The sequence below is a fragment of the Vigna angularis genome, chromosome 6 (assembly GCF_016808095.1).
Source record: "Vigna angularis cultivar LongXiaoDou No.4 chromosome 6, ASM1680809v1, whole genome shotgun sequence".
Taxonomy (NCBI): Eukaryota; Viridiplantae; Streptophyta; class Magnoliopsida; order Fabales; family Fabaceae; genus Vigna; species Vigna angularis.
Window position 1 is genome coordinate 35,569,446 of NC_068975.1, and position 11,518 is coordinate 35,580,963.

At 29.8% G+C, this 11,518-nt stretch overlaps 2 protein-coding genes across 2 annotated transcripts; one reads left to right on the top strand and one right to left on the bottom strand.

Annotated features, from left to right (window-relative positions):
• Positions 1-2,150: 2,150 nt before the first annotated feature.
• On the top strand, positions 2,151-3,448 carry LOC108342263 (enoyl-CoA delta isomerase 2, peroxisomal). Its single transcript, XM_017580011.2, has one exon. The coding sequence runs from the start codon at positions 2,548-2,550 to the stop codon at positions 3,265-3,267; it is 720 nt and encodes a 239-aa protein (XP_017435500.1). The 5' UTR covers positions 2,151-2,547; the 3' UTR covers positions 3,268-3,448.
• A 923-nt stretch (positions 3,449-4,371) lies between these two features.
• LOC108342502 (serine carboxypeptidase-like 31) lies at positions 4,372-7,985 on the bottom strand. Its single transcript, XM_017580288.2, has 10 exons — positions 7,663-7,985; positions 7,450-7,557; positions 6,975-7,070; positions 6,755-6,847; positions 6,592-6,674; positions 5,673-5,960; positions 5,110-5,240; positions 4,911-5,006; positions 4,722-4,827; positions 4,372-4,652 (listed from the first exon to the last, which is right to left on the bottom strand). The coding sequence occupies exons 1-10, from the start codon at positions 7,952-7,954 to the stop codon at positions 4,506-4,508; spliced, it is 1,440 nt and encodes a 479-aa protein (XP_017435777.1). The 5' UTR covers positions 7,955-7,985; the 3' UTR covers positions 4,372-4,505.
• Positions 7,986-11,518: the final 3,533 nt, after the last annotated feature.

The following is an 11,518-nucleotide window of genomic DNA, read 5'->3' on the forward strand; positions in this document are numbered from 1 at the left end:
ATTTCCGTACTCATTTTCATTTCGGATAAGCCCAACAAAAAGCATTACCTTTAAACTATAAATCCATTAATAAAAGAGAAGTAAAAAATTGTTTTAGATTTTTTATATTAAATAGTTTCATGGATATTAGCAAAAATCTAAAAACACGTAGTTTCTTTTTTACAAATACCGTGGGTTTATATAGTTGATTTCAAAGTTTGCAAATTTTTGTTCACTGCTCTGAAAATTGCGACTGTATACCGTGTTTCTTTTTTACTTATTACAGTATTTGTGTGAACACTTAGTTTTATCATAATATATTTATTAATTTATTTGAATAGGCTATCTTTTATTGCAACTTATCTCTTATTATAAGAAAATAATAACATTAGAAAATACAGAAGTGAATGATAAAACAGTCGAGATAAGAAAATAAAAAATTCTGAAAAAAAAACTTCGAAAATGTTATAAAAATCATAAAATTCGAAAAGAACATGAATAATGTGAACTTCACGAGATCATAAAAAATGAAAGAAAACAATTATTACTGGAAAGTTAAAGATTTAAATAGAAGTTGTAAACACACTGCTGTAAAAAAATAATTGTTAAATAATGTTTGTAAAATAAGAGTTTTGAAAATTGTTTTGAGAGTGATTAAGTAACTATAGACCTCAATTTCAAATGAGAAATAATTATGAATAACTTGTATTCATATTTCTATTTATTAGATTTTTTTTCCAACTATTCAAAATCGTCAACTCCTTCACATCTTATTCGTAGTCGCTTATTTGATTATCAATATTTTCTTCTTTATGCTGTGTTAGTTTGAATCTAAATTTCTGTTCAAGAGAAATTACGCAGACGGATTAGAGGATTAAATCCTGTTCGTTTTTAAGGATTTGAAAGCAATGTAAAGAGTTGATTTGCGGGATACATAATTATTCTTATCATTCCTTATATGCTCGGATTTGAAGGGATTTCACAGGAAATATCCTTTCTACCCTCTTATAATTTCATAATTCTAACTTTGATAGGAAATGAAATCATACTATAATCAATTTCAAATTAAAAGTATTATTTTTCATGTGAAAACGTAACCCTGTAATCCAAAAACGTAACTAATATGTTTTAATTAGTAATAAATAATTATAATAATAATTATACCACGTTTAAATTATATTCTTAAAATATAATATTTAAACAAAAATAATAATTTTTTAAAAAAATATTCTTTTAATTATTTTATTAATTTTATTATCATATTATTTAAAATTCATATTATAATTATTCTAAAAATTCTTTTAAAATTATTCTAAAATAAATTCATATCACTTCGTACTAAATTATATTATAATTTAATTCTACAATTTAAAATACATTCATTTTACTACAATTTATTTTTTATAATTTTTAAACATTAATTTTAATAATTTTTCATAATTTTTTTCTCTTTATAAACATTTTTACAATTAAATATAACATTACAAAATAACATTTTATAATACTTTTATAAGTAGGGGCAATTTGGTAATCTTTATTTTCTACCAATTAAATAAATTTTTAAAATCTATCACATCAATCAAATCCTACACTAATTATCACAAACTTTACTTCCAAATCCACTCTCAATTAACCACAAATCCACTCAAAAAAACAACAAAAAAATTACCCTCAAATCTACTCAAATCCATTCAAATCATCTCTCCCAAATCATCTCTCCAAATTCTTTCAAAAGAACACACCCTTAAGCATTTTTTCCAGCTTTTACATCTGCATCTCAAATTTAATTTTTAGATTTTAAGTTAATTGTTTAGTTTGTGTTAAAACTCTTATGTTGAATTGGAAATTATATTTATAAGTAGTTATTTTACTTTACAAGAAATTAAAAAAAAAAACTATTCACGCGGTTTTTAAATATACATAATAATTGCCTGCCTTTGAATTTAAACACAGAACAGTCATAAAAATTTACAAACTATATTTGTATATGTTTAATCTTGAAAAGCCAACTCTTTTGAGAAATAAATATAATTTTCTGAAGTTGATTTGAATATTTTGTATAGATTCTCACATCTATTTTGAAAATAATTTATAATTTTTATTTATCCAACTCGACATGATTTATTATTGTTTAGGTATTGACTTGACATATACTGAATACAAACTTTTAATCAATAACAAAGGATGCTAACTGTCTCAATCTTACAACCACAGCAATAAATTGAATTCTCCAAATCAAAAGACTTTCTCACTCTCCAATTCTCTTACAATGGAAATTACAAAATGAGATGATAAAGTTGTTTTAAATGAACACTTCTTTTGTCCAATCTACTTATAAACACAGACAATTATAAACTAAAATAATGTACCTGTTGTGTATTGGACTATTTTTTTTATTACATACTCGTTTATAATTTAACAATTAGATTACTTGTAAATTATTTTTATCAAATAGAAGATATATATATTTTTAATTATTTTAAAATCAAGTTAGGTTAACGTTCGATATGATTTAAATGGCACTGATGTAGTGGTATAGAGAGACACCAGGAGCCTGGCAAAAAAAAAATGTGTAGCCTCGAGAAGCGTGGAAATGTGTGGGTCCTCACCCTGGCCGGCGACGACCCCCAGCACCGTCTCAATCCAACCCTAATCGATTCTCTGGCCTCCGCGCTTTCTCGTCTCGCCTCTCTCGCCACCCCCGGCTCCGTCCTCCTCACCACCGCCCACGGCAAATTCTTCTCCAACGGCTTCGATCTCGCCTGGGCCCGCGCCGCATCAAACCCCTCCGCCGCCTTCAATCGCCTCCAGTCACTCGTTGCCTCCTTCAGGCCCGTCGTCGCCGCGCTCCTCTCCCTTCCCATGCCCACCATCGCCGCCGTCAACGGCCACGCCTCCGCAGCCGGGTTCATGCTCGCGATTAGCCACGACTACGTTCTGATGCGCAGCGACCGCGGTGTGCTCTATATGCCGGAGGTGGACCTCGGGCTGCCGCTGCCGGACTACTTCACCGCCGTGATGAGGTCGAAGATGAAGTCGCCGGCGGTGCTGCGCGACTTGGTACTGGGCGGCGCAAAGATGAGGGGGGCTGAGGCAGTGAAGACGGGGATCGTGGATTCGGCGCACGATAGCGAGGAGAGCACGATGGAGGCTGCGATGCGCCTGGGGGAGCAGTTAGCCGGAAGGAAATGGGTGGGTGAAGTTTACGCAGAGATAAGAAAGAGTTTGTATCCAGTTGCGTGCAACGCTCTGGGTTTGACTCAGAAAGCGATCGTATCCAAGATCTGAATCTCATTCTCACCACTCTTTCTCCATTTCACTTCCACCCTTTTTTATTTCTGCTTTCATGTAATCAGAATCCTTCGATCTCCTCTTCTTATTTCTGTATCATCTACATTAATTTTTCTTTTTTTTCTCTTCAATTTTTATAAACATTTTAATATTATTAACATGTTATCCAATTTTATTTTTCGTTCACCCAAGTTAAAGAAAATCAGAAACTAATTTTTACGAATTCATTTTCCTTTAAAATATCTTTTATGGTCTATCTATTTTGGTTCCTTAACTAATAGCATCAAGACTTAAATTTAATCTTTAAGTTAAACTTTTGATCTATTAATTATTATTTCTAGTATTGTTATGAATAAATTAAGGATAATGATATTTAATAATATTTTTTTGACAATATTTTAATATAATATTTGGTGTTATTATGTGATTGGTCTAATTATTGTGAAAAAAATGTTATCAAAATAACATGATCCGTAAATTAACAAATCCGTTTTATACTGTTACAGGCCCACAAAGAAAGATTGTGCAGCTACAAATGGTTGTTTCTTCCTGCACTCCATCTAATTTTTTCCTGCAACCCATCAATTGGGATTTTGCTTTCCGGAACACACTATACCAATTCCACCCTCTTCTGATCAAAATTTTCAGAAACTGTGACTGGTGGAAGAAATTTGATGGGTGCAGAAAGAAACACCCATAACAAATGTTTTTAAAGATTTTTTAAAAACAAAACTGAGAGAAAGACAAGGATGATGTGATGGAAAAATACGATGTCTCCATCTCCACACAGGAGAGTTGCTTCGCTTATCCGCGTTTCACTTAACTGGATTGCGTTTCCATCACATCACTCATCCTCCATATTCTCACATGCATGTCGGGGGTTGGAATCAATTCTACTATAAACTAATCCGAAACAAACATGCATAATATGAAGCATCTCATACTCATTTCCCATTTTCCTTAATGCATGTGCGAATGACCATATTATGCAAGAAATACTGAATATATTTGCCAATAACAATAAATTTGCGGGTCTCTTCTTTTTACTTAGTTTCTTTGACAAGAAGATTGAAAAAGGAAAAGGAAAAGAAAATATTCCGGTCAGTAGAAACCAGTAACATTCTTTTATTCGTTAATTATATATTATGTTGTTTAACATTTTGATAAGACAAACAAGTAGTGTCTCGAAAAAAGCAAAATCTTCTCTGGGATTTCACAAAGATCACCATCGATCATTATTTAGTAGAGGGTGGTGATTGTGCTCTAAGAAAGGAGGAGAAGAATGCGAGTGAGTTGCTTGGTTTGAAACATGGCACTGCATGGCCAGCTCCCCGAAATGTCGCAAACGTTAGCCCCTCGTATTCCTGGTACCACCCACTTACCTGTTCCAGGTCAAAGACATTGTTAAATAAGAAAAGGAAGCAGTGTGCCTTGAATTCATGATCTCTTACCTCCTTTTGATGGTACCAAGGTCTCCATTTCTTGGTGATTGGCAAATCTAGAATACTTAAGCTGTATCTTGTGGACAGCACTGGAACCCTTCCATCAGTGTCTCCACTGAACAGTCAACAATGAGAAAACATGGCAGCGCAGGACCTTTGTTTGAATTACAAAGGTTGAAATACAATAGTTTCAATTACCTGTAAATCCAAATCTTAAGTCCAGCTGAAATCAGCTTCTTGTAGATTGGGATAACAGAAGTCTGTGATTGTTTCCAGCTCTTGAATATGCTGTCACTGATATTGATTGACCATTGAAAGAGCTGTTAATTAAGTTGTTCAAATTTTTATTTGGTCAAATACTTGTAACAAGGCCAAAAGAAAGTGAACATGAAAGTACTTGCAAATACTCCAATTCCTGAGATTTTGCCCATCACTGGCATGGAGAGCCTTCTGAACATCTGGTTTATTGTAAAATGTTTTAGCATAGTCATCCAAACATGGGTCATAACCACCCATGATTCTTGGCATCTGTCAATTAACCAAACCCACATGTGTGTCAGTACAGCATATACCTTACATACACTGTTAATAATTAGTATAAATGAATTATAATATACAAGCACTTCCTATGATAAAATAAATATTTCATTATACTTTTTTACTTTTCTCCTTTTATTAATTTACATCATTATTTATTATGTTTCTGCTAACCGATTTGAGAAAAAAAAAAGACATAAATTAAATAAAAAATCATCTATGAATCACGTGTAAATAAATAGAGAAAAAAATTAACCTCAAATTCTTTCTTTATCTTTATAATGTACTAAGCATTTTGGTAATGAAATGATCATACAAGTAACATAAGGCAACTTTTGTTAAAAGTAAAGTTTCTCAATTCCACTGTATATATATGTTTGTATAGAGTGGAGTCTGATGATGTTTTGTTTGATGATAACTAACCATTTTAGATGAGCGAAGCATGACCATTTGCATGGATGGATCGTTTGAACGTGCTGTACTGGCGAAGCATGTGGAGGTGTAGAGGCTGTAGATATCAATTTCATTGTACTGTTTGAGAACTTCATCCACCCCTTGACTACAATCTTTGTTACTCCAAGGGTCACTGCTATTGAAGTCACAGCTTGCTTTGATTGTTTTGTATGTTTCATCAGATATCACTGCATGGCTCCAAGCATAATCAACCATACCTGACCAATCCTCAGCATCAGATGTTTCAGGGTTGCCCAGCTGCAAAAAAAATAATACATGACTTAATGCTATTCATCTACTGCGTCTGTCTAGCATCTGATTAATGAAACTCATTATGATGACCATTATCTTGGCAAAGATGCTCACATAGAACATGATGTGACTTGCTTAGTTGATCTATTAATTTCAACATATCATATCATATCGAGAAACTAAAGCATAGATAATATGGAAATATTCTTTGTAATAAAGCAGTTTTTCTTTATACTTTCATTTTTATTTACTTCACCCGTATTCTTGAAAGAAACAAAATTTTCAATTGTTTCATTGATCATCGTTTATTTTAAACACAAAAGAAAGGACTCTTTTTAACTCATCTATATATTATATCAACCAAAATTAAAGTTTTAATTTGATAACCTGCACGATATACAATTTATCAGTAATAGCGAAGTTTCAATTTTAATTAATATCAAAAGTATTTACGATTAACTCTGCATGAAGTTTTGTTCTTTAACTAAAACAACTTTCTCAAACACAAACCAGTGTTTTTTAATAATCTCAATTTATATCCCTCTTGAAATCAATTCTTTCAACCATGATTCTTCTAAATTTTTTGGTCAAAATATGAATTAAACCAACTTTTTAGTAGGTATTAGTTATTAACTACCAAAATTCCCTTGAGATCAATGTGAAGGGAAGGGTCCTTGTTTCTGTCTTGGATGAGTTCAGCCAGCTCCGGTACATACTTTCCTGCAATGTTTCATGGTGACTTTATAAGACTAAAAGTGACTTCTTATTGAGCTCATTGATTTGTTCATCAATTTCAATACCTGCATAGCTTTCTCCAGCTATGTAAAATGTCCTTGTTCTATATAATGGAAATTTGAGGAACCAATTGTGCAGAAAAGTGTAAGCATCATTAGCTGTTTCAAAGAGCACAGATAAATCTATCAGAGAACTTTGTATAATCAATTATAAGCTAGCTAATTAGGAACAATAGAAAATGCAACTTTCACTAAAATAAAATTAGCAACAGTTGCAAGTTAATACCTGTGAAGTCATCTCCCAATTGTGCATATTCGGTGGTTGTATTTGAATAGGAAAAGCCAACCCCAACAGGAGATTCCAGGAATAACATGTTGGCCTCTGCGTTTTCATATTTCACTCATGTCAAAAATTCTAAGCATCAATTAACAACAATGATATGTCAGATAATGGAGCACTAGTGTGTGCTTGTGCATCAACATATTTTTATACTAATATTATATATTAACATAGAAAGTACAAACTAAGGTGGACTCTGCCAAAGATTAATAATATTATATGTTGTTACGATATATATATATATATATATATATATATATATATATATATATATATATATATATATATATATATATATATATATATATATATATATATATATATATATATATATATATATATATATATATATATATATATATATATATATATATATATATATATATATATATATATATTTGTGGTCATGGCGCGTTCATACCTTTGTTCCATGTGAAGTTATTAAACATAAGGCTTTTGCCATCTGTGTTCACTAAAAATGGTCCAATTTCCTGTGTTGCTCCATATCCAACAGACGAACACCCAGGACCTGCAATTTTTTTTATTAAAATAAACCACCTTGTCGTCTTGTCAGATAATTAATGTACATATAAAAAACAACCTCAAAAGGAACATGTTTAGGTCGTGAACTTACCTCCATTAAGCCACAGAACCAAAGGTTTTTCTTGAGGTTTGGTCATGGCTTCGTAGAACCAGTAAAAGAGTGCTCTTCCACTGGTTTCATTGACTGTGACGTATCCAGCGTAGTGCTGAAAATCTACAGGAGGTTGACCAGGCAAGTCTGTCACAAGATCAGCCATAAGATTATTATAATCACCAGAACCTATTCTCCCCACACCACCCCGTTGTCTCTCTCTAGAACATACAGTAGTAGCCTTCAAAGATAGAATAAGTATAAAAACTAAAGTGTAGATGATATTGTCCATATGATGATATAATGGGAAAATCACAAGAACAAGATTGTATTCTATAGATTGATAGAGAAAGAGAAATACTACATACCTATTTATAGTGAGTGTGGTATGAGTAGAAACTTTAGAAAAGCAGATAGATAGGATCGACGAGAAAGTCCAACCTGGCAGTATCTTTATCCTCCTCCTCCTCTTCTTGTTGACAGGGTGAGATGATGAGCTTCTAGAGCATTCATGCATGCAATAACATTGAGTGGATCCTCCATTTGTGTTAATCTGTGTGCATGCTTCCTATTCAGCAATCACCACGAAGCATCATGAATATAATAAATACTTTACTTACAAGATTGTTCTTCGGATTTTGATAAATAATTGCTCTAGTTCAAGTGAAAAAAAGGTTTGGGAGCAGGATAAACTGTGTGATATGATTGATTGTTCTAGTTTTGGCCAAAAATATTCGATACACAGGTAGGTCAAATTAATTAATATGGCTCACTTTTTCTTCATCTTCTCAGACAAATAGTTACTTTAAGAACAAAACAAACAAACAAACCAGACGAGCACTTCGTCAATAATTAGTATTGGTTTAAATTAATTTGAATATGAAAACTACAATTGAATATTTAAAATAAGTGAAAGTGTTAAACTGTTTTATAGTCTACTATAAATAATCCATCGTAAATAATACTTTAAGTTAATATGTATTTTTAAGATTATTAATACAAATAGTCAACATTTATTGAAATTATGGATGAAAAAAAATATATCAAATATTGCAGTCATGAAGAAATTTCTTATCTATATTTCACATTTTATTTGGAAAAATAATCAGGAACCGTTTAATGTAGAAATTAAGTATTTTTTATGTTTGTCAGTTTTTTTTACTACCCAATAACATTAGACTGCAGTGAAAATTAATCTTACACTGCCAACTAATATTGAATAATATATTATATTAATTATAATATGCAATAGAACTATAAAGCATATAAAACCCAACAAAAAAAATATATGTATAATATTCTATACAAAACATGTGTTATACTTTTGTAGATTTTAAGAAACGAAGAAATAAGAGAAATGCATACTTAAATTTAAAAAACTTATTTTATCACGTGATAATTTGTTTTTTTACATGCTTTTAAAAATAATTATGATTAAAAAGCAACAAATTTATCATTCTTGGTGTTAATGGAATGATATTGTAAGGAGGCTACGATAAAAAAAAACTTATTAATATTTAATATACTATACTTTTTATTATATTTTAATGCGGTATATATATATATATATATATATATATATATATATATATATATATATATATATATATATATATATATATATATATATATATATATATATATATATATTCTTGTATTTCTGTAATGTGTTTGTAATACTTACTGAACATGGTATATATTTAAAAATAATATTAATATTCATACTTTTTTTTAAAGTGTTTGTTAATATAATTCTTAATTAAATTAAGCAATACAAATTAAATACCAAAAAATCATTTATTTAAGTAACAATTCAATCCAACAAAAACAAAGTCTTGGATTTGAATTTTGTATATGAAAAGGATTTAGTTAGAAGGGTTTCTCTGGCATCAAATTTAATATATATATATATATATATATATATATATATATATATATATATATATATATATATATATATATATATATATATATATATATATATATATATTTCACACGAAAAACAACATACTAAATATTATATTTATTAAATTTTAGAAAAGTTAAAAGGAAGTTTGATACAGATAATAATAATAATAATTAAAAGGAAGCTGATAAGATTAAATGTTATTGAATATATTAAGTTTATTGTTATATAAAATGGATTTTACTGGATGGATTTATTCATATAATCATCTATGATTCATGTCTGATCAAACTTTACAAATAATATAGCTTAAATAAAAGCAGGTTTTATATTAGCCAATATATTTTTATTTTGGTGAGTATATTCTAATCGCAAACATGGCAAGATGTGCAGAAAAAATGGATGAAATAAAACGTTGAATAAACTATAATTAATGTCCGGTTGCGACAATTAACGTTTTGAAAAAAGGGACAAAGAATAGTTCAGTGATTAATTAAATGTTTAGTATTTTTATACGATAGTACATGATCATCATCATCATGGGGATGCAGCCATGTTTTGTTCCTTAGTTTTATTCTGTATATTTATTCTGCAATCGTCAATCCCATCAAATGATTTCTGAAAAATTCTATGTTATTTGGCTTAGCATTGTGCATGACCAACCTATTCTAAAGGACAAATTAACGTGCTCAGCTGAGCGAATAGGAGAATTTATCGATTACAACAATTATGACACTCATCCAATCTTCATTGTTTAAGAATCGATTAATATGCTCTAAACCCATTAAACATTTCAATCAAAGTACATCAAAGATATCAAGATACCTTGCGTTTTCATTAGTTTAAGGATTCCGGCACTTAATATTAATTGTTTTATAAGATTGATTTTAATTTGATATTTTAAAGTAAATTGCTACATATTCTCTTCTTTTGTTTAATAAAAGTTTAATTTCCTGATATAAGATTGCTAGATATATATGTGTGTGTGGGAACTGAGTGTGTAATAATCACACAAAATTGAGTTTATTTTACATCGGAAGCTTAAACATAATGTTTTGAACGGTTTCAATATCTACACTAAGAAGAAATTAGTGCATAACATATTTAAAGAGTGAATTTATTTAGTGTATAATATTGTATTGGTTAAAGAAAGCAATTTTAGAAAGTGATAAGAAGAAGTGTATATATATCGATAGTGTGAAAAAGGAAAGTGTTGTGTAGTCTTTATTCGGTGTCATATCAAAAAGAGCATACAAAGGCACAGTTGAAACAGTATATATCTTTCCACATATTGACCAACGACCATATTCTTGTTGATTGAAATTGCGTTTTGGTATATATTCTCTAAAATATGTAATCAAAAGCTACCTATTTTCAAGAATCTCATCATCACAAAATAGAAAGCTTGAGTTTTGTGGCGAACCTTATGCATTATGACTTCAACTAGGGGAACCCTAAGTGCTCAGAGAATGCAACAACTAATCAACTTCCTCCTTCAACACTCACTATCTTATCATTTTTCCAACTTTCTTAATTTCAACAATGGATGAATAATTTTATCACGTTATAAATACTATCACAGAATACGTATATATATACACACACACAAAAGAGGAAGAGAGAATAAAAACAAAGGTTAAATGTGTATATTATCATCAGATAATGTGTCTCGTTGAATTTTTCTAAAAAAAAAACATCTTAAATAATATATATATATATAATTATATTAAAATTTTAATTTTATGTTTAAATCTCACATTATATAAAAAAAAATAAACAACATTATTTAGATCTCATTAGTACTGAATTTCTCTCTCTTGAATAGTGTTACATATTCATTTTTATCGTTTGTGAAAATTATCACCATTAAGATGACAAAGTTTTTGTAAATATAAATATGGTAGATGATTATATGAGCCAACTTTATGTATTTCAATATCAATATATTTT